This window comes from Phodopus roborovskii, unplaced genomic scaffold (assembly GCF_943737965.1).
Source record: "Phodopus roborovskii unplaced genomic scaffold, PHOROB, whole genome shotgun sequence".
In the NCBI taxonomy this organism is placed as follows: Eukaryota; Metazoa; Chordata; class Mammalia; order Rodentia; family Cricetidae; genus Phodopus; species Phodopus roborovskii.
The window spans coordinates 20,782,943-20,810,781 of NW_026125295.1; the positions used below are offsets into that span (position 1 = coordinate 20,782,943).

Here is a 27,839-nt window from a genome sequence, read left to right on the forward strand (position 1 = left end):
AGACTCTATCGCGAATGAATGAGGAGATAATCAAACTAAGGTCTGAAGTCAATAAAATACAAACAAAATGTTGACATAATCAATTAACAAGGGTTTTGCTAACTGAAAAGATTAAATAGAAAAACAAATCTTTAGTCAAATTAGCTAAAAGAAAAGATCCAAATTAATAAAATTAAATTAAAAGGGAAGAGACATTACAAAAGTCACCGGAGTACATATTTCTAAAATCAATATTCCATAAAACTAAAACATCCAAGAGAAATGGTGAATCTTGAGATTTATAGCTAAGCAAAGCTAAATCAAGATGAAATAAACACTTTAAATAGACCCATAATATCCAAGGAAAATGAAATACCAAGTAAAAATTTCCCAACAACAACAACAACAAAAAAACAAGACGACAGTTGGATTCTGATAAGAATTCTACAAGACCATCAAGGAAGAACACAAATACTCTTCAAAGTATTCTACAAAATAAAAAATGAACATTACCATTCTTTTTACAAAGCCAGTATCACCCTAATACTAAACTAGACAAAGACTCAATGACAAAATTAATAAGTCAGTATTTCTAATAAATAAACATAGATTTAAAAATCCTCTCACAATGCACAAATTCAACTCCAGGTGTCAAGATAAGACCTCACATCCCGAATCTCAAAGAAGACACAGATATATGTTTGAACTCACTGGCATAGAAAAGGGTTTCCTGAACTCCAATTGCACAGGTGAATTGTTAATAAATGAGACCTCATGAAACTGTAAGGCTTCTTCTACAGGGCACCATCATCCAAGTGAAAAGTGAAGCCTACAAAATGAATAAAAGTCCTACCTATACATCAGACAGAAATGTAGGATTTACAACATACAAAAAAATAATCTTTAAAAAGAGAACAAAAATCCAATTTAAAAAATGGGACATGGATGGGCTGGATAGATGGCTCAGTGATTATAAACAAGTACTGTTCTACAGGACCTGAGCGTTCACATTGTTTGGTCTGTAATTCCAAATCCAGGGTATTCAAAACCACTGGCTTTTATGAACATCCACATTCATTTTCATACAGATACATTCATAATTAAAAACAATTTTTTTAGAAAGTAGAAAATGGAACTAAACATGAGTTCTTAAACGATGAAATACAATTAGCTGAGAAACATTTAAAACATTTAAAAATATGCATTCAACATCAATAGCTATCAGGTTAAAATGCAAATTTAAATTATCTTGATATTTTATTTTACCTTGATGAGAATGACTAAGAATCAAAATGCAAATGCTAGCAAAGTTGTGAAGAAAGAGGAATATGTATTCATTGATGGTCATAATGCAAACTGGTACAGTCTATAGAAGGTTCCTAAAAAAGCTAGAAATGAATCTGCAATATGATCTAGCTATACCACTGTTAGGCATATAACCAAAGGACTCTATAACCTTCTATATAAATATTTGATCATCCATGTTTATTGATGCTCTATTTACAATAGCTGAAAACAGAAACAGCCATCAGTTGAAGTTTGGATAATAAAAGAGTTTATTTAAACAGTGGAATATTATTCAGGTGTTAAGAAAAATGAAATTATAGATGGAGATGAAAATTATTCTGAGTAAGGTGAGTCTGATGCAGAAAGATAAATATGTATTTTCTTTCATTTTCAGATGTTAGCCTTAAATCTTCAGATAATTTTAGTTCCGTCTGGAATACCCATAAACGTCAGGGAATTAATAGAGGTCAGGGGACGTTAGGGGTGTGCGCAAGGAAGGGATATGGAACAAAGTAATATAAAGTATTAAAGAGGGAGAATGGTACAAGAAGGGTTTGAAGAGAGGGGGATAGAAGGGCAGGGAAGATAACAGAAGAAAGAAGGATAACTAACACTAAAGACACATTGAAATTTTCATATGGAAACCTCTTACTGTAGAAGTTTCCTAAAATATATACATACACATATACAGTTTAGATGGAGTTACTTGTTATAAAGAAATATCAGCCCTAACTAGGCACCTCAAGGTAACATAAAGGGGCAGGAGGAGTTGGAGAAATGGCTCAGCGGTTAAGAGCACTGACTCCTCTTCCTAGATGTCCTAAGTTCAATTCCCAGGAACCATATAGTGGCTCACAACCATCTGTAATGGTTATCCATTGGAGCTATTAGCAAGTACAACCCCACAGAACCCCAAACCTTACATGCCACTGTCGATGTTCTTGATTACCCACCAGGACATGACAATAAGATATGGAAGAATACAGCTAAACCCTAGAACATGGATAAATCAAGCTGGTATTGGCCCAAAAGTTTCATCCGTACCTTGCTACCTTGCACAGTGATGGAAAGCGCTACTTATACTACTGAAGGAGAAAAGAAATCACCAATCTTACCCAAGTGTGAACCTTGTTCACTACAAAAATGACCCAAGCTGACCAGACATGTCCACTGATGCAATAATGACATGAACATAGCTCCACCAGATGCAATCTGTAGCTGGCACCATGACTAGTGCTATAAACCTGAGGCTACATAGGTCCTATGCTCTAGGGAAGAACCTACTAATACGGTGTTAAATGGACACAGTATTAAACCAACTCCTAATTATTTAATACCATATTCAATTAGTGCAAACCCTCATCAGAGAAGCTGTTTTTTCCTTTTGTATCAGATGTCAGGTCAACACAGAGAACCACAACTGATCAAGATACAGAGAATAGAGATTGTAGAGTGTTAAATCCCTCTACCCAAGGCTCAAAGACCATTGCAGACTACAGAGATTATAAAAACCATACATGGTAGATGACAGCAAGGAAACAGTATTTTCTAGACACAGCAGAAGTTGCATGCATGAATTTAAAGCAGTTGAGACATCATCAACAAAACCTGTGCATAAGAATGGAGAATAAGTGGTCATGAAATTCAACCTCTAGCTAAGGAGCTACTGGTAGTTAACAGCTGCTGTGAGAGGGAAAGATAGTTTTCTTCAAAGGTGTATACCCTGAGAGATACACCACAGTCCAATGAAGGATACGCTAAAGAGTATATGGGCACCATAAACTATACTTAATGTGTTGTTTTGTTTTGTTTTTGAAGACACAAAGTAGAGTGAGTAGGGAGTTGGGGATGGTTCTCGGAGGAGTTGGGGGGAGGAGGTGAATATGATCAAAATATAATGTATGAGATTTTCAAAGAACTAATAAAAATGAGAGGAGAAAATGAATCTTCCTTATTCACTTAAATAATATCTAAAAATAAATATAACCAAAAAATGAAAATATCTCTAAAAGAAATATCACAAAGCAATGATAAATCAGAGAGAACAATATAGTGGAAATATATCACATGTTCATGAACTAAAGCAATATCGTAACAATGCTTCCATTGCCCAATACAACCTACAGATTCAAAACAATCATCAAAATACCAATGATATTTTTCAAAGAAATAGAATAATCCTAAAAATTGAATGATACCAGAAAAGACTCCAAATAGCCAGTGTAAACCTGAGCAAAAAGAACAAAGTAAAAACATTAAAACCTAACTTCACACTGCAAGGCTATATAAAATCAAAGTGCAGCCCCAAAAAAGTGATGTGTGACAATAGAACAAATCAAGAATCCAGAAATAATCAGTTGTTTTAAATTCTTCAGAACATATATCACAGAAAAAAAGTCAACAGATAGATGTATGTATAGAAATATGAAACTGTATCTCCATCTCTCACCAGTTACAAAAATCTGAATTAACAGACTTAAATATACAATGAAAAACCATTAACCTGGTAGGGAGGAAAAAAAAAATAGGAAAGAGCTTACAATAATGATAAAGAAAAAGACTTCCTGGGGAAGATCTCAAAACCACATGTAACAAAACTACAGGAGACAAATGGGATCATGTCAGGCTAAAATGCTTCTATACAGCAAAAAAGAGACAATAAAGAGCAAAATGGAAAAAAAATATCTGCTAACTAGTGGGGTTGATAAAATTACATAAAAGATTCAAAATGATCCTAAGTATTTTTTAAAGGGGGACAACAATAAACAATAGGTAAATGAAAATATACTATGAGTGATCAACAGGGAAATGGAAGCCATTCTTGAAAATAAGTTACCTATGACATAATTCAAATAGGGTAATTCTGATGACAACAGAATATTTATTATTGACCTACTAGATTGGGTTGCATTTCCATAAAAATTTCAGTCATATTTGAAATAAAAGAATTAATCATTTAGATACAATTTAGATACATTTAAATCAAGAAAATTATACTGCAGAGATTTAACTGTATACACATCAAAATTAATATAATACTGTACATTAATTATCTTGAAGAAAAATGATAAAGTCTTTAATTTCAAACTTCTTAATTAGAGAACAAATTTTCATTAATTAATTCCAGAGAAGCAAGGCAACCTGCACATTAGTCTCAGAATATTCACATGGTAGTATATGAGAAACTAAAACAGTCTTACACTATGTACAAGATTCTTCCACTGTTCCCAAAATGTGTGTGTAAGGAACGCTATAGGAACGAACACTTCTTCAAATGAGAAGAATTATAAAGATTACAATGCATGTCTTTCAGCACAATTTTTGCCTTTTAAATAAAGGTCATACAATCAAAAAGTATACAGCCAAGTGGAAGCAAATACAGTCAAATGGAAGAATACTTCTCCCATGTTTTGTTTTAAGATTGGCCCTAAAATAATAATTTTGGCAATAGAGATATAACAACTACATTCAAACAGTCATGTTCAATAACTCACTAAGAAAGACTTACCAATCTTCCTATATACACAATAAATGGTTAAACACTGTGATACTTTGATTAAGAATGGCCCTCATAGGCTCATATATTTGAAAGCTTAGTCATCATAGATTAGCACTAGAGAATGATAAAGAAGTATGGTGTTGTTGGAGTAGGCATGGCCTTATTGGTTTAAGTTTCAAATGGCAAGGCAAGGCCCAAATGGTTCTCTCTTGCCCTGCTGCCTGGAGATCAGGATATAGAACTCTTAGTTACTTTTCCAGCTCCATGTCTGCCTGAGTGCCACAATACTACCCATACCATACTGATAATGAACTAAACTTCTAAACTGCAAGCCAGCCCCAGTGAAATGCTTTCTTTCATATGAGTTGCCTTGGTCATGGTCTCTCTTCACAGCAATAGAACACTGACTAAGACAAGCATCATAACATTATGAATATACCCTGTATATAGTAAATGAGAGAGGTCCCTTATGTGTCTGCTTTTGCAATTATGATATTTTATATTTTTGTTTACACTTATTAAAAGCTTAAGTTGATTCCTAAGGCCGATCATAAAAATCCTAATTTTTCCTTACTTTACTGTCTTGGACCTAGGCAACAAAGAAAAATTTAGAAAGTATAATACCCATCTTGCCCAAAAGAATCTCCCAAGTTCCTCTTAACATAGAATGGTCTTGCTCCATTCACTGGAGAGAGGAGTGACATTCAAAGAAAGGGCAAGAATGCTAATGCATACAAGTCTTGCTGAGTTTCCCAATCTGATCTAAAAGCACTATATATGTGAAGAAGTTTCCACAACAAGCCAAAAGGATAGGTTTCAAAGGAATTCTGGACAACTGAATATGAAGGTCCTGATGATGACACAAATTAATTGGTGCTACATGTCTTAATCCTCCCATACCTTGCCCCATTCTCTCTTTAGCTGCAATACTGATAATAGACTTAAAAAAGGAGTTTCCCTAAATTCTGTAAGCTGTTCAACTGAATTCATCAAGTCCAAGAAGTAGACTGAGAGAGTCCCATACATGCAGTTGGTCAAAAGTACAGGGCCAACAAACAGGAAGGACTTGAGAATGAAATTGGAAGAGAAGGGGGTGATAAAAATATTGGCAATTGAGACCTCAACAATGACATCTGACACTATGACGAAAGTAAAGCAGCCTACAGAACAACTAGAGTGGATATTAATGCTACAGTGATAACTTGCTTTTGGTGGAGAGAAAGACTCACACTTTTTGATGATAAAAAAGCTTTCTATGCTGGTTGTGAGATGAGAAGGATAGGATAGTTTGCTGAATACAAGGACACACAAACTGAAATGATTACAAAAGGAATAATGTCTAGATTGACCTTTAAAAGTATCATAAAAGGAGAAAAAGGTGAAGAAATGAAAAAAGACTAGCCATATTGGGTAATTTTTGAAGCTCAGTAATGAAAATATAGGGAAGTTTATTCAATTATGACTTCTATAAAGAAACCTAAGATTTTTCATAAGATCTTTCATAAGACAGGAAAACATTAATAGCAAATCAGATTATACATGAATGAGAACAGTAAATCTTAACATCTTGATACATTGTTACAATCTCTTAAATTCATTATGCTCAAATGGTAACTGAAACTCAGAATTTGTAAAGACTCCCTTCAAAGAAAGGTCACCTTGAACTCTTCTAAACTTTCAACTCATGACTCATTAAGACTATTAAAACTTACCTCAAGTTTTAAAATATTACTATCAAAATGTTCACTTAGGAGCTGAGAGAGAGAGAGAGAGAGAGAGAGAGAGAGAGAGAGAGAATGTGTGTGTGTGTGTGAGTGAGAGAGAGAGAGAGTGAAAGAGAGAGAGATCACAGTATGTCTTAACTGAACTTCATCATTTCCTCTGTACTTCCAAGTACAGACAGCAAAGGTGCCTTCTTTGACACTGCTAAGTCAAAGAAGGTTCTCAAGAATCTCTGTTGTGTTGCTGGAATAAAAACCATAAAACATTAACAGCTTTCATATCAGAACTGACAAGCAACTCACACCAAGCTTATTTATAGGAAAGCACTGAAGCACAAAGACAAATAAAATACATACTGGAGGCCGGCCAGGACGACCCCTTTTTCTTTTTCCTTTGACTTCTGTTTCTTCAAGTTCGCTGCCAGCATCAGAATGGGCAGTAGTTTCATTAGTTGAATCCCTAGAAAATGCCAGATTATTGTAGTGAACAAATTAATTAATAAATTATAAGCAGTTCAGCTTTACTACTTCCCTTACTTAGGATCACCAACAAGCAGCAGTTATCCCCAAAATAAAATAAATTAACATGAAATGACAGCTGCTTTATAAAATATAAATATGAAATATGACTGCAAGACTAATTCTTCAAGATTAAAAAAAAGGCTTGAGAGGAAATTTATAAAATCATGGAAGGTGACACACTAATATATATATATAACGTGGCTTCTTAAAAAGAGTTGCATCACTCCAACCCTTGTCTGAGAAGGGCGGTCAGAGTGACCCTGACTAACCATCTCAGCTACCATCCAGTCATATACCTAGGGCTTTGAGTTCGCCCATTCCAACATCTAGCCCATCTATGAGCACATGAAGGAACTGGTCCTGTGAAACCATAGCCATGGGAGATATCCATGACTATCACTGCATGCAGCATGTATGTATGTATGTATGTATATACATATATATGTACATATATGTATATATATTTTTTTTCCTCCCTGTAGCCAATTGCAAACTACCACTATACCACCATTAGAAAGTATTAAACAGCATACCATTAAAACTGTTTCCAAGCCGGGCAGTGTGGTGTACTCCTTTAATCCCAGCACTCAGAAGGCAGAGGCAGGTCGATCTGTGTGAGTTAGAGACCAGCCTGGTCTAAAAGAGCTAGTTCCAGGACAGCCTCCAAAGCCACAGAGAATCCCTGTCTCAACAAAAACAAAAGAAAACAAAACAAAACCCAAACTGTTTCCAGATAAAAGAAAAAAGGAAATCTATTTACACCACCTGCATGAGGTAAAAATATCAACCTTAAGAAAACAATAAATGTTTTAATTGCAACAGTGAATTTTGAATATTCTACCTTAATGTGATTTATTTCACCTACTTTCTTTAATGTGTGTGTGTGTGTGTGTGTGTGTGTGTGTGTGTGTGTGTGTGTGTGGTGTACAAGCACATCTGTTCACCCACAGTACTCTTGCCTGTGAATACTTGTATTTAACCTCTAAGCCATCATCCCAGACATTGATTCACTGCATTTTAAGTTTACATAATTTAACTTTTTATAGTGGCTGTATTGTACTAAATCATCTTACAAAATCATGAATATTCTATGCTCTGATTCTGACTCATCAACACAGCACCAAATTCTACCTCAGTAACACTTTTAAACGTCTACAGAAAACTGAAAATAAATTAACATATCCAATAGTTAAGTCCAACTCACAAACTTCTCAATTTGTTTCACATTAATACTCTTCTTAGTCTTGGTTCCCTCTTTGTATTGATCCCTTTCTTAAAGTTCAGTTCTCAATGTGTGTTATTCTGCCATTTTATTGCATTTTATTGCATTACTATGGTGGTATTTTGTTTATGCTATAACAAATAAAGCTTTACCTGACGATCAGAGTGCAGAGCTAGCCACACTAGTTAGCAATAGAGTCCAGGCAGTAGAGGCACACACCTTTAATTCCAAGGCTACCCTGGGCTATACAAATGATGCAGACTAACAGAGAAACAGCTCACACACAGGTGATCCTAGCACCTGGGGTCACATGCCTTTAATCCCAACAACAGGGAGATAGAGACAGGAGTGATATGGCTGGGTGAAGAAAGGAGGAAGAAGGCGGGAGGAGACAGGAGTGCACTGCAGTCTGAGCAGTCCATCTGAGAATGCAGTCTGAGGATTCAGTCTGTGGATGCAGTCTGAGGACAAGATTAGCCCTTTGGTCTAGGTACTGATAGAGGTAAGAACCTAGTGGCTGGCTGCTCTGCTTCTCTTCAGCTTTCAACCCGATAGCTGACTCGAGCTTGTATTATTAAGACCAAAGAGAATTTGTGCTATACATTACAATCCTTTGTAGACCTTACAGATAATGTACAGCTACTATAAAAATAATTTTAATGCCTTAACAGAACACCTGACCACATTCCAGATCTTTTATACAAGTTTATTAACTTGTACGAGTGAAATGCTTCTTTAAAAATGCTCTAAGTGCTTAAAAATACGTCTTTAAAAGCCACCTTAAATTCACCAATATCACAACTCAAAGAGAGAGAGCAAGACAGGGCAAGAGGGGGCAAAAGAGAAACCAGAGAGAGAGCCGTGCTTGTTTTAAAAGGCGGGCTTACGCATGTGTAACTGAGTCCTCTGGCAGCCAGGTAAAACTTGAGCTGCCACGTAAGGCTGACATAGTGATGACATGGCCATGAGCATCCCGTCTATCGTCGGGGGCGGGGGTCAGCTGGCTGCTAATTCCTAATATCCACCCTATTCTGACTTCCACAGGCACCAAGCATGCATGTGGTACACATACATACTTGAGGGTAAAACTTACAAACAGTAAAAAACGAGAGAGGGAGAGAGAGAGAGAGAGAGAGAGAATATCCTTTGGCAGGTAGTTGTGGTACATGCCTTTAATCCCAGCACTCAGGGGATCTCTGAGTTTGAGGCCAGCCTGGCCTATAAAGTGAGTTCCAGAACAGCTAGGGCTGTACAGAGAAACCTTGTGTCAAGAAAATCAATTAAAAAAAAAAGAATCAAATCCTACTAAAATATTTTCTATGTGTGTATGTACGTACAATATATATCCATATATTTCAATATGTTTGTATGTGTGTGTTCCAGTTTTAAAGGCTGGCCAGGATGAATATATTCCAAACTACTAATACAATACTTGGAGCTCCCTCCATAAAGGTATAACATAAGACATGCAGAAGTTTTAAAAATATTCTTCTATCAGTGACTACTCAGGTAACTGTAGTATTGCCCTATTGAAAAAGTACCCAAAATTATCCAAATAAGTAAGTCAGTCACATTACATACCATAGTCTCTCTTTGTGATGGATACAAAGGAAATACTGGGTCAATGATGTATGAATTCAAATTCTGAACAGCTACTTTTCAAAATCTCTATAAATGGTCCACATTCTCATTTACAAAAAAAAAAAAAAAAAAAAAAAAAAATGAGACATCAGCTAGAAGTTTATAAAATCAGACTATAACTCATAAAATCATTTTCACCATTCAATTTAGCATTTGGCCTAGATACTACATTCTTCCTAACACATCTTGCTAGTGCTGGCCCTCTACTCCTGTAATTACTACATTGTATTCAGTTATTTTTTAATTACATGTATCTTATTATGTTCTTTTCACCCTCCCCCTGAAATCTTAGTTTCCCATTGCTAGAGAAGAGGGATACAATTCTTAACATGACTTGGAGGTCTCCTATGATTGTTATTTTCTCTCTACTCACAAGTGTAATTTCATGTAACTCAATTTTCAAACATAAAAACAGAATTTATAGAAAGGCTTTCTATCAGGTGTCTCAATATACCATGCTTGCTCCTACTAAGGGTCTTTGAGAATGCCATTACTCAGTCGAGAACTAATGCACGCCTCCATGCTTCTCCAGGCATGCTTCCCACTTCAAACCACAGTTCAACTATCTTTTTCTCAGAAAAATTATTAAATAAAGAAGTTAAAGTTAATGCTAGGAGTGGTGCTCAGTAGTACAATGCTTGTTTAGCATGTGTGAGGACCTAAGTTCAATTCCTAGTACTGCCTCAACTCCTCAAAATGATAAAATATACCCAATCTTTCCTTCAGGGCCTCTGTAACTACAGATTTGTGGTTCATTAATTAATACCTATAAATGTAAAGACAATAAGGCATGAGTCTGTTTTACATACTAAATCCAGAGATAGACAATTATAGAATTATTATATAGTAACTGAAAATACTTTTACATTACTTAATAATTAACAACACGGAAGATAAACAAATTCATCAGCAATTATACTATTTAATTAAGTAAACAAAACAGTATGGTTAATTTGTATGATGGACTTCTGTCTTTCCTATTCTCTCACTTTTTAATCTCTATTACTACACAAATAAATATAAGCTTGAATTTTAAAAAATTAAAATAAAACACTTCCTATGGCAGAGGAAATAAAGGCAGTCAAGCACCAAGGAAGAAGCATGTAAATTGTTAGCTTCTTTTGGCCAAACTTACAATAATAATTGAGAGCCAAACACTACAGAACAGAAAGGATGTGAAAAACATGGAGCTTCCGTGGGGGGAAAAAAAAAAAAAAAAAAAAAAAGAGCATGGCAAAAAGTGCCTTACTGCATCTCAGGAATCAGCAAGACCTCAACCATCGCACCTACAGAGGCATGACAAGAACCTAGAGAAACATTTCTTTGAGAAGACTCCATTCACTCTGTTCAACTTACAGAGGGCCACTTAGGAAACTGATTGAGTGCAGTTGCATTGGTGGCAGACCCTGTCATCATTCATACAACGCTGGATTTGCTGGCATGCAAAAGTGAGGTCAAAACTCATGGAGGCTTCCATGAAGATTTCAAAAGAATGACAGAATGGCAAGACTGAGTGTATCAGGTTCCTAATGCTTGTAAGAAATCACTGGCAAGATGGTGAGGGAAGATGTGAGGATGAGGCAGAAGCTATAATAGAGATGGCATAAAGTCAGAAATGCCAGAGCACAGAAGCAGTTCCAAGTCCCACAAAATCAGTACAAAAGAATGGCCACAAAGACAGCATCATCCAAGCTGTTTGAGGTTCATAACACCATGTGCTCTGAATTGCACTACAAGATTTTAATGTTTTACTGCTGGGTTTTAGTCCTGATTTGGTTTAATTTCTCTTTTTGCTTTCCTATTTGTCTCTTTGGGAACAGAGATTTTCTGTATGCTTTAGAAATAGGGAAACATGATTTTAGACTTACAACTGATTGTCTTATATCTAAGTGATTTTGAATCTAGATGAGGGTGATTTGGGAACAGGAAAACCTCTGCAAGCTACTGGAAAGGAATTATAAGATGGGCCTGAGTGGCCCAGATGGATTCAGTGCAGAATTCTACCAGATGTTCAAAGAAGAACTAATACCAATACTCCTCAATAGAAACCAAAGGAACATTGCCAAACTCTTTTTACAAGGATGCAGTTACCCTGTTACTTAAAATACACAAAGACACAGCTAAGAGAATTACAAATCAATTTCCCTCATGAACATAGATACAAAAATACTCAATAAGCCAGGCGATGGTGGTGCACGCTTTTAATCTCATCACTTGGGAGGGCAGAGACAGGTGGATCTCTGTGAGTTTGAGACCAGCCTTGTCTACAGACTTAGTTCCAGGACAGGCTCCAAAGCAATACAGAGAAACACTATCTCAAAAAACCAAAAAAAAAAAAAAGATCATCTCATGAGATGCTGAAAAAGCCTTCTAAAAATTTCAAGACCCCTTCATGATAAAGGTTTTGGAGAGACTGGGGATACAAAGAACATACCTAAACATAATAAAGGCAATATACAGTAACCCAACAGCCAACAGCAAACCAAATGGAGAGAAACTCAAAGCAATCCCATTGAAATCAGGAACAATACAAGGCGTCCACTCTCTCCATATCTGTTCAACAAAGTACTCAAAGATCCATCTAGAGCAATAAGACAACAAAAGGAGATCAAGGGGATACAAATTGGAAAAGAAGGCAAACTCTCGCTATTGGCTGATGATATGATAATTATATAAGTGACCCCAAAAAATCTTCCAGAGAACTCCTACAATTGATAAATACCTTCAGTAATGGAGTAGGATACGAGATCAGCTATAAATAAATAAATAAATAAATAAATAAATAAATAAATCAGTAGCCCTCCTATATACACATGACAAATGGGTTGAGAATGAAATCAGAGAAACATCACCCTTTATAATAGTCACAAATACCATAAAATATCTTGTGGTAACACAAATCAAACAAGTGAAAAGGCCTGTATGACAACAACTTCAAGTCTTTAAAGAAAGAAATTAAAGAATATATCAGACAATGGAAAGACTTCCTATGCTCTTGGATAGGCAGGATCAACATAGTAAAAATGGCAATCCTACCAAAAGCAATCTACAGATTCAATGCAATCCCTATTAAAATTCCACAACAATTCTTCAGACCTTGAAAAAACCTCAATTTCTTATGGAAAAACAGAAAACCTGGGAAAGCCAAAACCACCCTGTACAATGAAGGATCATCTGGGGGCATCACCATCCCTGACCTCAAGCTCTACTACAGAGTTATAGTAATAAAAACAGCTTGGTGTTGGCATAAAAACAGACCAGAATTAAAGACCCTGATATCAACCCATGCACCTATGAACACCTAATTTTTGACAAAGAAGCTAAAAATATACAATGGAAAAAAGAAAACATATTAAAACAAATAGGGCTGGTATAACGTGTAAAAGAATGCAAATAAATACATATCTACAACCATGCATAAAACTCAAGCCAAATGGATCAAAGATCTCAATATAACTCCATCCACACTGAATCTCATAGAAGAGAAAGTGGAAAATACATCTGAACTCACTGGCACAGGAGACCACTTCCTCAATAAAACACCAGTAGCACAGACACTAAGAGCAACAATTAATAAATGGGACCTCCTGAAACAGAGAAGCTTCTGTGAAGCCAAGAAGATGGTCAGCAAGGCAAAACGGGAAACAGAAAAAAAAATGATCATCACCAACCCCACATTTGACAGAGGGCTGATCTTCAAAATATACAAAGATCTCAAACAACTCAACATCAAACTACCAAATAATCCAATTTATAAATGGAGTACTAATCTAAACAGAAAATTCTCAAAAGAACAACTGCAAACGTCGGAAAGATACTTAAGGAAATGCTCAACATCCTTAGTCATCATGGAAATGCAAATCAAAATCACTCTGAAATTCCATCTTGCACCTTTCAGAATGGCTAAGATCAAAAACAGCAATGACAGCTTATGCTGGAGAGGATATGGAGAAAAGGAACATCCTCCATTGCTGGTGGGAGTGCAAACTTGTATAGCCACTGTGGAAATTAGTATGGTAATTTCTTAGAAAATTAGGTATCAACCTACCTCAAGACCCTGCAATACCACTGTTGGCCATATACCCAAAGGAGGCACAGTCACACCACAAGGACATTTGCTCAACTATGTTCACAGCAACATTGTTTGTAATCGCTAGAACTTAGAAACAACCTAGATGCCCCTCAACTGCAGAATGAATAAAGAAAATGTGTACTACTCAGCAGTAAGAAACAATTGACATCAGCTGGGCGGTGGTGGCACACACCTTTAATCCCAGCACTCAGGAGGCAGAGGCAGGGAGATCTTTTGAGTTCGAGGCCAGCCTGGGCTACATACAGAGTGAGTGCCAGGATAAGTTCCAAAGCTACACAGAGAAACCCTGTCTCAAAAGAAAAGAAAAAAACAAAATAAAACAAACAAAAAAATAGGAAAAAAAATGAAACAGTGAGATCCTAAAATTCAAAGGCAAATGGACAGAACTAGAAAAAAGAAAACATGCTGAGTAAGGTAACCCAAAACCAGAAAGTCATATATAATATGTACTCTCTCATAAGTGGACACTAGACATAAAGTAAAAGATATCCAGCCTACAATCCACAACCCCAGAGAAGCTAGAACCCTCTTCCAGAAACTGATGGAAACAGATGCACAAATCCACAAATCATGGCGCAGCTGTGGCCTCTGAGGAGGGGATGGGAGAAGGGGTGAGAGGGAAGAGGAGGGAGGAGTAACTGGGATTGCAATGTAAAAATTAAATTAGGGAGGGAGGGAGGGAGGGAGGGAAGAGAGGGATGGATGGATGGATGGGCCTGAGCATGTACAGACAGAAGAATTATTATGTAATTTGAGTGTCTCCCAACATCTGATAACTTAAAAGATGTGGTTACCAACCTATGGCACTAATGAGTGAGGTGAAATCTTTAAGAAGTAAGGCCTAATAAAGGCATATCAATGAAGGGGATTCTGGGACTGCAATCCCTTTCCCTTTCTCTTTATTCTCAGAAATTATTAAGTAAGCAGGTTGCTTCATCCTGTACTGCCTACTACGATAAACTGCCTTACCACAGTTATAGAGGTCATACAGGCAGATCCTTTTAAGTTGATTAGTTCAGGCATGTTTATCATTGACACAAAGTTAGCACAACAGGGTACATAACTAGATAGATGAGTAGTTTAAGCAAAACAATAAAGTAAATATAACCATAAAGGTCAAAGACAAGTATACACTCTCAAAAGGTTTATTAATCTCAGACAAAAATATCCTCTCCAGGTGGCTTATTCAACTAAAGTTCATTCACCCTGCTCTCAAAGATTACTATGCAGTACCCATACAAATATTACAGATTTACAATTTTGTGTAATTTATCAGTTACAATTCCTACTACTAAATATTAACACTACAATCTCTTAACAAATATATTCAAGTAAGTCTGTTTTAAATTTTATCAGTTATTAATATCCAGTAAGTATGTTACAAGCATGGAATATAACAATATGATAAAAAGCTTATTATTTTAGGAAGTGGTAAGAACATTATGTGAAATATGATGCTAAGAAAATAATGAAAATTTAAGAGTACAGGGGGACATCTATCCTAATTTTAAAGACTCATGGGAGTTTTGCCAGACACCTGCAGCAGAATAATATAAACCCAGAGACAAATACTAGGGTTCAGGCTGAAGATCTGAAAAGCAAAGCAGCTAAGTCACCGGGGAGCTCTTACCTCTTCCAAGGCTGGGGCAATCTTGTCTTCAATGTGGCTGGAGACTAATTCCCTAAGATTGAATGCCAGCTCTGAGACCCTGCTCCTCTTATATACCTCTCTAGAGCTGGGATTAAGGACATAAACTCTGTGTTCTATTTCTCTTTTAGACTGATTCACTCTCATGTAGCTCAGAGTGGCTTTGAACTCACAGAGTTACATCTATCTGCCTCTGTCTTCTAGGTGCTGAGATTAAAGGTGTGTACCACCACTGCCTGGCCTCTATGGCTATGGCTAGCTTTGTATTCTGATCTCCAGGTAAGCTTTATTATTATAAACAATGTTATCGCCACAGACATTTATACAAAAAAAAAAGCATCAATAGATAATAAGCTGGATGAGTGAGAACAAGAGTTCTTAACAAAGCAAAGAAAGAAAAGATTCTGCAGGGATCCTTAAACTCAGTATTACATCCAAAAGAAAGAGTAAAAAGGAATGGCGCAAGCAAATAGAAATTAATTAAATTTTATCTCCTAGTCACAAATTATATAAAGTATTACTGATCTGTCAAACAAGCAAATACACATAGAACACTTTGTGTCTTAAAACTTCCAGAACAAAGATGTTTGTAACTAAACTATAACCAAATAAATAACTGCATAAATGATAAGTCTTTTATTGTAGTTAAATTATCATTATCAAATAGATCAAAGTATATGGATTCTCAATTTACATCTGGATGCAAATGATAAAAAAACAATATCTGCATATGCCTGTGACATTTTCTAGAAATTCTATAACAATCTCCAACTCTAAGTCTGTTCAACAATACAACAAATCTAATGATGTGTCACACTCACACACCAACTGGTATTCCCTTAGATTCTCCTAGAAACCAGAATGCCTCAGTAATCACAATCTTAATATAAAAGAAGGAATTTTAATGAAAGAAATGAATTAAAACAATTAGTGTACAGAAAAAGTGCAATATATCACAAAGATTAATAAATGTTTTCTTTTAAATAGGGAGACCAAATAATTTGGGGTTTGCAGACAATACAGTTACTATCACAGCAAATAACACAAAGAAACTAGACTCAGTATGTAGGAAATGAGTACAGCTCTGATCCAATTTAATTACCAAAACAACATGCCACATGAGGGCTGTTAACAGCTGACTCTTGATATAATAACATTAATATCTGACCTGTTAAATATCAGAAAACATGCTGACATTCCAATGTCAGGGACAGGCAAAGCAATCACATATTCAGATTTCAAATATATTGTTTTAGTAACAGAACACATTGTGATATATCTTATCAAAACGTAATGTTCTACTCATGTTTCTTTAAAAGAAAAAGAAGATTATAATACTTACTGCAACACTGGTAACTCTGAAGTTATCATTGCTGGAGAGGTTATTCCACAATACAGAAATTTCTATATATTTCTAACTTGTTATGCAGTATCAAAGGCTCGCCTGTTAATTTAAAAAAAAAAAGAAAATTATTTTTAAATAAAATGAATATATCAAGATACGTCAATAAACAGCAACTATGTTCACACTATTTAACATTTGCCCAAAGTAGCTCAAATCCTACATCATAAAAGAAGCTTAGACAAGGATATTTATTCTTCCTTTATTCCTAAGTATTCAAACTGGGAAGCATCCAAGAAGTTTTTTAGGTGAGTTGATAAACCAGCTTCAGTATCCACATATTTGTTGCCCCCCCCCAAAATTGATCTACTAAATCATGAAATGAAATTAATAAAAAGAAGCCACCTGAAAAGGCTGCATATTACAGAACTCTGTGTAACATTCTTGCGAAGGTAAAACTATGGTGACTGATGATTGTTAGAAATCAGAGAGTGCACATGAAAAGACCAGGCAGAGCAGAGAGAGATTTTAGCGCAGTGAAACACTTCTCAATAGCGGTTAAATGTCATACACATTTGTCAAAACCCATATGACATTTAATATCAACTTAGTGGAGAGCAGACTGTGGATGTTAATGGCAATGGCATGTATCAATACAACAGAATCAACAATTGTAAGAAGTATACCACTCTGAGGAGACACTTGTAGGGAGACACATGTAGGGAAAGTGGAGCATGTGTAGACATAAGGTACTTAACAATAGTTTCCTGTACTTTCTCCACAAATTCACTGTAAACTTAACACTGAAAGAAAAGTCTGATTTAGGGAGGGAGGGAGGGGGGGGTGGAGGAAGGAAGGAAGGAAGGAAGGAAGGAAGGAAGGAAGGAAGGAAGGAAGGAAGGAAGGACCACACAGATCTAAGAACAAGACAGAGAGCCAGGAGGTGGCAGTGCACACCTTTAATCCCAACATTCAGGAGGCAGAGGCAGGCAGGCATCTGTGACTTTGAGGTCAGCCTGATCTTCAGCGTGAATCCCAGGACAGAAACCCTGTTTCAAAAAATAAAATATAAAGTGTGTGTGTGTGTATAAAGTAAGTGTGTGTGTGTGTGTGTGTGTGTGTGTGTAGCAAGGAGGGGGTGGGAGGGATGGCCAAACCATTTCTTGGTGCAGTTGCTGGTATAAGGAAAAGACAAAAGACCTTGTTTTGAAAAATGATAGCTATGTATTTTGAAGAGCTTCCCACAACTAGTATCTATTCAAAGGATTTAAATATATCAAAACACAGCTGCATGGGATAAGAGAAAGTACAACCCAACTTCTTAAACTATGGCAAATAACTAAATATGTGTTATGAAAAATTTGGCAACAGTTGAAAGTTTTTGAATATTTAATAACCAAAAATTAATTCAAAATCATAACATATATCTGAGGGATTTCTGTTTGTACTGTATAACTTCAATGTAGCCTTGGCTCTGAACATACAATAATGGACTGCCATCATGGCATGCAATGCCAATACTATCTGAAACAACTTGGCACAGACTCTAGACTGTAATTGTTATGAACTGCATTTTTTTTTTTTTTTTGGCCGTTCATACATATTTTCTACTCATGAAAACATAATGGCTTACTTAAAGAAAACAGACATTTAATCTTTTCTTGACATCCATCATTCCTCATTGTAAGTATCGAATCAGTGTACCTTGAGCTTCAATTATGTCTGAATTTGAAAATTTGCTTTGAGTTGCTGACTTGAATTTAGTTTTAAAAGTCATTAATTGAATTTTGGCTTTGGATTAAGGCAGAATTTCCAGCTACTTTTTAAATGGCCCTGAACATCCTCCTATTCTGTACTATGTATCCCTGTGAAGTTGATTTCTCAGAATTGGCAATTATAAAAGATGCTCTAATCTCTCAATCAGAAGTTCAGCTAAAATTTAATTCAATATGCAAAAATAAAAATCTATCCCAGCATGTAAACTTAATTTTATATTAAAAATGGTAAAAGTTCATGAGTACAAAATTTTAATATATTTCTTTATAGTTTATTATTGACAAATATTTATTTGACTATGCAGATACATTTTCTTAGACAAAAATTCGACCGCTGGGCAATGGTGGCACATGCCTTTCTCTGCTACTATGGTCAACAAAATGAGTCCCAGGGTGTCCTGAGTTGTTACATGGAGAAAATCTGTCTTGAAAAACCAAACCATAATTTATTAATTAAGAAATAGGCAAGCCTATGAAAGGAGCAGCTGATATGGCCAGAGCTGAGTGCCAATACACTTGCACCTCCTGATTATTGCTAAAGCTTGTGCTACATAAAATGTGAAGATAAAAGCAGACCCTCAAGTGAACAGGACACAGAAAAAAATACGTTGGTTAATAAACCAATGTGCAAACAACACCTTGTCTTTTTTTATTTTGGAGTCAGACGTACTACAATTGTGTCACAAGGTTTCCCTTTCTTTTTTATTTTGGTTTCAAGTTGTTTAGTGAAAATGATCATATTACTTATTTAGTGATTAAGATTAATATTTGATCACATAAAAGACAATCTTTGTTTTTAAAAAAGGTATAACCTTCAATAGACATTATCATCAAAACTATACAAGGGAGAAGAATAATTCATGGAATTAAAATATTCTTAGGATGCCTAGTTTTTAACTAAAACCATCACAAAATACATACATATATGAATGAATGGCCCATTTTCATTAAAAAAAAAATCCTTAAAGAATCTCAAACAGTGTACATATGAGACAAACATTCCAAACATTTCCAGAAGACACAAACAAAAAAAAAATTTAAAAAAAAAAAAGTAAAAGAAAAAAAAGCCAGAGAGTTAATACATATCAGTATAATCAGAAATCAAAAACACCCAAAATGACCAATGAACAAAATGTAGAAATAAACTAACTCAGAGAAATAAATTAACAAAAGTCAGGAAGAATCTTGAAAGAATAAGAAATGTGTGTGGGGGGAGTTCACTCTTCATATTTAACAAATCACAAATCTAAATAATAATAGCAGCCCTATTTGTCAACATAAATTATTAAGTTAGAACTTCTGATATGGGTCAGTGGGTAACTACAATAAAAAGTTATTGTAGTTTAGATTTATAACTCCTCTTTATGGATAACTACTGACTCATAGAACCATCAAGGTTTTTCTTGCCATGTTTTAGCTCGATAATTAGACACAGTCAGTTTAAAATCAAACACTATTATTTTTTGTTTCCAAAATTTAAAAATCTACTTTAGTTAACATTGTAAAGGCATTAAAAAAAAAAAACCTACTAAACTCACCAATCTTTATACAATTTTGAATAATTGAAGAAGGAAAATGACAGGTAAGACAGCAATTCTTTTTTAAGATCTGTGGAAAGATTTATGCAATCTATCTTGTTTTAGTTTTCTTGTTAACAGAATAATTGCTGTGATTTTTAAAAATGAATAAACTTTCTGGGGGGCAGATAATTTTTCCCATTTCATTCACTGTTATAATCATTATAAATGAAACTTCTTAAACATCTTCTGAATAAAAACAAAACAAAACACTAAATGTGCTACTCAAGAGAGAAATATGAATCTAAACTACCAGATCATTTTAGTGATAATAGCTGGAAAGAAGGAAGGAAGGGAGAAAGGGGGAAAGGGAGAAAGGGAAGAAGGAAGGAAGGAAGGAAGGAAGGAAGGAAGGAAGGAAGGAAGGAAGGAAGGAAAGAAAGAAGGCAGGCTAGCAGGAATGTAGAGAGAGGAAAGAATAAGGTGGAGCTATAAACTAGTATAGTAATGGAAAACTACAGTGCACACATACACCAGAATTAAAAACCAAATTGCTATACAATCTAGCCATCCACTGAGCATATATCAAAGTAAATGAAATTAGTATGCCAAAAAGATATCTAAATTCAACTAATTGTCCATAGAGGTGTCCATATATTAAATGTGGTAAACATACACCATGTACAGAACAGTAGAGTAACTATAGTTAACAGTAATGTATTGAAAATTTCAAAATAGCTTGAAGGATTTTGAATGTTATCACCATAATAAAACTGTAATACTTAAGGTGACGAATATGTTAATTACCCTGATTTGCTAGCGTGCATCAAAACATCAAGCCCCATAAACACATCGCATTTGTGTGTGAAAGTACACTTTGAAATATAAGACAGTTAAGAGATGCTTTCCCTGTAATTGTGGGAACAGCTAAATCAATGACACTCAAAGAAAGATCAAGTAGGGTTTACAAAGAGTTAAAGCAAGGGCTGAGACAAGAGAGATACCAAAATGGAGGAAGAAATTTTAGTAAATCCTCCACATGTAACTTTATACACACATACCACTCCACAACCCAAGGATGGAATCAGACTACAAAAACTGAAAGCAAACAATAAGACATGTCTAAAGACTATTTCCCAAAGCTTTACATAATAACTAATCTCTGAAAATGCATTTCTACTACAGCTTCTCAATTTCTTACCCAAAATGTTGCCTGAACACCATCTGAACTTAGAGTATTTATGGACATTTATACTCTAGCTGCAGGATTATGGCATTCACTACTGCCTATTGGCAAAGATGAATTGGGTCTGAGGAACCCCCAACTTTGAATCCTCGAACAACTCTGTAAGAAATATAGAAAAGGCAAAAAGCACTAATGGGATACATTCAAATCTTGATAAAACACTAAATCAGAAGTCAAATTCAAAATAATAAAAAAGGAAGAACAGAACAAATGAGAAGTAAAGACAAGAGAAAAATCTGACATGATATATAAGATGAAGGCCAAAGCAGGCTAAAAACAAAATTCCAATGTCTGCAGGAAGGTAATACCTGGATCTGTGACAGAAAGTAAAGAAATTCACTCAAATCTCTTATTAATCCAACTTAGAAATTATAATAATATAGATAGGCATTCATTATTATTTGGGATTTAAGTTTAAATAAATGTATTTGAGTATAAACCCTACCAAAATTATGTTTAGACCATAAAACTGGCTGAACAGAAATAAATGATTGATTAGATTATTCTAAATTAAAGAGCAATGAAAAAATGAGCTTTTTATATTTTATGCTTTGTTTTTCCAGCTCATTCCTTAATTTCCCAAAGCTTTCCATAACAAAGTACCAAACAAGACTGCTTTTGAATGATAGAAATGTATTAGCTTGTAATTCAGGAGGAATAAAGACAAGGTGTTAGCAAGAACCCTCTGAAGCCTCTAGATCTCCCTGAAACAGAAATACACTGCCTTCCTGCTAGGGCCAATACAGGCTTCCAGCTTCACAGCTATCCTCCTCGTGTCAGGGCACTGCTGTCTTCACTCTGTGTCCTCACATGGTTCCATTGTTTTTGCTTCATAAAAGGTCAGCAACCACACAGGCTTGGGACTAAGTAACTACTACCTGTGGTGGATCATTAGTTTAAGATGTGTTACATTTTGTTATGCTGTGGAATACTTGTTTAACATGCAAAGATGTGTTGCAATCTTTTAAGTTGCATTTTTTAACACTATAAATCTGTGTCAACTCTGCCTGTCTAAAACACCTGGTTGGTCTAATAAAGAGAGCTGAAAGGCCAGTAGCTAGGCAGGAGAGAGAAATAGGCGGGGATGCCAGGACCAGAAAATAAATTGGAGACGACATCTAGGCTCGGAAGAAGAGAGAGAAAGGAAGGAGAGGGGGACACCAGGGGACAGCCACTCAGCCACACAACCAGCAATGGTATAAGGAGGGAAGAATACAGAATAAAGAAAAGACCAGAGACAAATGGTAGTCAAAGAGAAACAGGATAGTTTAAGTTAGAAAATCTGCTGGAAATAAGGAAAGCTGAGGCTGAGCATTCATAAGAAAGACTAAAAATTCATGTATTTATTTGAGAGCTGAGTAATGGGCCCCCAAAGAGTTAAAAAATAAATAAATAAACTAAAACAATGACAACAACCTTATGTTAATTAACTGGATTATATCTACAAATATTGTGTTTCTAAATAATATCCCTAAAGTACTCATTCAAAATCATAAGAAATGTTGAGGATATATGTTACCTATGTGCATTTCTAAAATAGTGCTTTAAAAAAAAAAAAAAAGGCCAGTAAATACATTACATAATAGCCTTGGATTTGCAAGCTTCTTCTCATTCATATAATAAATGAAACAATTTCAGACTGTATGATAATGTTGGGTGATAAAGTTCTTTAAAAGGATAGTCTCACACTTTTTTTTTTTGGAGACAGGTTTTTCTGTGTAGCCTTGGCTTTCCTAGAACCAGCTCTGTAAACCAAGATGGCCTAGAACTCATAGAGATCCGCCTATCTTTGCCTCCTGAGTGCTGGGATCAAAGGTGTGCACCACCACCACCTGGCTAGCCTCACACTTTCTAAGGAGTGACATTGGAGCTACATCTTGGAGAGCATGTAAGTATAATGGCCCAAAGTAATAGAGCAGAATACTTTTTAATAATGGAAGGAAAGTATTAGTTCACTTGAGCAACAAAGCCATATGGCAAAAATGCAGAGTGGACACTTCTCAGGCCTACCAATTTTAAAATTATGACACAAATTTCAGGGCTTATTATAGGTTTTAATTATTTTTATTTTACTTAGCATGCCTGTTATCCATACACACCTGTGAGCATGCCATGTGCAAATGTGTAGGTCAAAACAATTTAGGGAGTTTTAGTTCATTAATTCCACTCTGAATTCCAGGGATGGAACTCAAGTCATCAGCCTTGCCCAGCAAGCACTTTTGCCTGCTGAGTCATCACCTTGGCCTGAATCTTTAGTTTAGAAACATTTATAAACTATTTCATCTTTAAAAATTTTAATATGTATATACCAGTAACAAACTGAATTCACTGGTTATACCTAAAGATCTGAAAGACATAATGGACCAACATTAACCCATTATAGGCTAAGTCAAGGCAAGCTACTGCAACAGTATGATGGTTGTAGTGATACTATAGTTGCATATGTCCTATTAAATAATATGCTCCACAATAGCAGAAATTGGGAAGGAGTTCTTTAAACAGGGTCAACATCATTGTGATATTCTCCCAATACAAAAACTTTTCAGAATGTCAAGGGGTTTTGAAGCTCAAGGTAAAATAAAAGTTATATAAAGCATATGTATAAATTTCCCCAAACAAACCAGTTTCATCTCTGCTCACTGGAGCACCATGTCTGCCAGCTGCCTAAGGCAATCATCTTGATTAAATATACTACAGGATGCCTCTGACCAGGTTTGCACTATGTCTTTCTCTAGTGGCGCCCAGTACTAAGCTCACATCCTTTGAGATCATAAAAATTCATGGAATTAATGAGTATGCAAAATTACTGTACTAGTAAATACAAAATTCACTGATATTATCTCAAAGGTATAGCTTATATATAAATATAAACATATTTATATATAATATTTATATATAGCTTATATATAAATATATTATATTATAAATATATAAATATACATATAAATGTGTATTATTATAGTTTAACACAAGTATTAGGTTTATAAAAATAATCAAGAGTCCTGAAAATTGGTATCACTACAAATTTAGTCTGAATTTTCAAGCCTTCATTATGACTTCAGAAAATAAAATATCCTCTTGTTTTGTTCTTGTTTCATGTCCCTGTAAGTTAATCATTTCAATCTCCTCTACCTCCTTCCCTAAGCAGGCAGAACTACTGAAGACACCTTAAAAGATATAAAGACTGTAATGCTCTGTCCTTGGCTAAGAACAACACTATCAGTTTTCCTTGGCAGAAAAACAGCTTGTATTCTGCTCTGTCTTTTCTCATTCCTACTGAATGAAGAAAAACACATATACATTATTTAAACAAAATTCTCCAACAGCACTCCTATAGAAAATACCTCAAAACATTAAGAAATTATTGAAGGGGTTGTTCCTGTTTCCTAAAATTATCTTTAAGAGATGGCTACTCAGTTTTATATCACTATGACAAAATAACTGACATGATAAAGGCTGACATGGCAGCACAGATCTATAATTCTGTCACTCAAAAGAATGAAATGAAAGGGGTACACATTCTTGGCAAGTATAGACTACTGATGTAGAGATTCTGACTTAAAAAAAAAAAAATGGGTAGGGTGGTGGTGGCACACACCTTTAGTCCCAGCACTCAGGAGGCAGAGGCAGGAGAATCTGTGTGAGTTCCAGTCCAGGCTGATCTACAAATCGAGTTCCAGGACAGGCTCCAAAGTTACACAGAGAAACCTTGTCTTTAAAAAAGGAATTTTAAAAGTAAGAGATACTAAAGAAAAGATTTGTTGTGCTTCACAATTTCAGAGGTTTTAGTCCATAGTAAACTGTTTATGGGCCTATGGTAAGAAAGCAAGCACAGCATGACAGCAAACAGAGAGAACATAAGCAAGAGACTGAGGACAAGAATACCCTTCAAAGAGCATGTGCTGGCTAGTTTTATGTTAATTTGACAAGCTAGAGTCATCTGAGAGGATGAGAGGAGGGAGACCCAATTGAGAAAATGCCTCCATAAGATCTGACTGAGGCAAGCAAGCCTATAGAGCACTTTCTTAATTAGTGATTGCTGTGGGAGGGTCCAGCAGATTGTGTGTGGGTCCACCCCTGGGCTGGTGGTAATGGGTTCTTAAAAGAGTAGGCTGGGCAAGCCCTAAGGAGCCAGCCAGTCAACAGCACTCCTCCACAACCTCTGCATCAGCTTCTGCCTCCAGGTTCCTAACCTGTTTGAGTTCCTCTCCTTGCAGTCTTCAACGAAGACCGTGATGTGGACGCATAGGCCAAGTTACTTTGATCATGGTATACCCCCATAGCAATAATAACCCTAATAAGACAGCAGCTTTCTGTCAATCCCTCCAACTAGCCTTTACTATCAAACAGTGCATTCATAATCCAATTACACCACAACTACTTCACCAACAACAAACCAAAGAAATAAACACATGATTTTTGGGGGAGACACATTTCATTTCCAAACTATAACACATACCAACACTTTTACTCATAATATGCCATGGATTTGCTTCAAATGCATACAACATGAAAAGTACATAAGCAAAACAATTATTAGCCATTAACTTGCAACTGTTACAGCTTGATAAAAAGTACATAGGTACTTTTACTCAAAAACATGCTTGTGGGCTGGGCTGGGCTCAGACACTTAATTAAGTTCCTGCCACACAAATGCAGGACTTGAGTTTAGACACCCAGTGCCTCCCTCTCCTCTTTCTCACCCCCCACCCCCGGCCCAATAATGACTATGCATGCCTACAGAGTCCAGAATCTAGTCTCTTGCACCTGCAGTTACACCCCATGTGGTCCAAGGAACCGAACTTGGGTCCTTTGAAAGAATCGTATACACTCTTAACAAAAGAGTAATCTCTTTGGTCTCCAGCCTCCAATACCCATATTAAAAGCAGGTGCAGTGGCCACAGCAGTGGAAAGTTGGGGCTACAGAGAAACAGGCAGATCCTCAGAGCTCATTGGCCATCCTGCCTATCAGGATGTAGTGAGACATCTCAAAAAAATAAGGTGGAGATCAATTAAAAGGACACTTGACACTGACCTCTGGCCTTCACAAACACAAACACACACACACGCATATACCCATACAACAATTAGGTCTAAAATTACCTTCAGAAAAAAAGCTTATAATTAGGACTGAACAGATGACTCAGCAGTTAAGAGCACATACTGAGTTTAATTCCCACTATCTTTATTAGGTGGCTCATAACTACCTACAACTCCAGCTCAGACGAAGTGATGCCTCTATCCAAACATACACACGCTCACACTATGATAGCACTATTGGGAGTGGAAGATCAGAAGATCAACCAAGGTCAAATATGTTTGAAAATACTCTAAGAAAACTTGTTGCTAGGCTAGAAATGGCTTAGCAGCTAAGAGTGTGTTATGTTTTTACAGTGTATTACTCTTAAAGAGGACTAGAGTTCATTTCTCAGCAACTACAGAAGACAGCCCACTATTACCTATAACTCTTAACTCCACAGGGTCAGATGGTCTTCTACACTCACATGCACAGACCACACACAAACACAGACACAAAATTATAAAAATAATTCTAAGTCTGTTACTTTGTAAACTAAAAATAAAATTTTACATTAAAAGTAAAAACAATATTCAAGAAAAATTAAACTTCAAATGCTTATAAAATAGAGGGCAAAGCCATGGCCCATGTTAAGAGACTCAGTTACTTTTGGAGTCATGTTGGTGTCCATTGTCCATGCGACCACCAAGGGTCATGTCAGTGTCCACAACACTGTTGCTACTGAGATCAGGTTGATGCCCATGACCCATGTTACCACCGAAGGCCATAGGGATGTCCACAGTCTATACTGCTACCTTAAGTCATGTCCTTATCTATGGTCTATTCTACCACAGTGGTCCCAAGTATTGAATCCAGGTCATCAGGCTTGTTGGCAAGCGCCTTTGCTCATTAAGCCATCTTGACAGGGTTTCTAGAAATTCTTATACTTGTGTTTACTCTACCAACCTCAAAATCTGAAGTACACCTCACCATCTCCTCCTATACCATTCAAGCACTCCCATAAAAGATGCAGGTATTCATGGAACTATCTTAAGAATCCAACTAAAAGATGACCCTAACCTAATTCACATAACTACGTAATTCACGTAAACGTAGACACTATTCCTGGCTTTATTATCCTCTGTGGCCCCACACAATTAGCAACCTTCTCATGCCTCAATCCAAATAACTCCTCTGAGGTACGTTGTTCAGAGTGTAGAACACAGAACATAACTGACAGCTGTGTTTCTTTAAACAACAATAAAATACAAGGGAAAATGTTAACAAGATCCCAAAGTTCTTAAGAGTTATAAAAATTATTTTTCAAAAC

The 27,839-nt window shown here is 35.8% G+C and overlaps 1 protein-coding gene across 4 annotated transcripts in view; it reads right to left on the reverse strand.

Annotated features, from left to right (window-relative positions):
* The window catches only part of Stag1 (stromal antigen 1), a 277,794-nt gene that overhangs the window by 207,018 nt on the left and 42,937 nt on the right, over positions 1-27,839 (reverse strand). For all 4 annotated transcript variants that reach the window (XM_051206323.1, XM_051206308.1, XM_051206316.1 and 1 more), the window contains exons 2-3: positions 16,955-17,056; positions 6,844-6,946 (exon numbers count right to left, since the gene is read on the reverse strand). In XM_051206323.1, coding sequence (XP_051062280.1) covers positions 6,844-6,946; positions 16,955-16,983 — 132 coding nt within the window. In that variant the 5' untranslated portion in view covers positions 16,984-17,056. The remainder of the gene's footprint in view (positions 1-6,843; positions 6,947-16,954; positions 17,057-27,839) is intronic.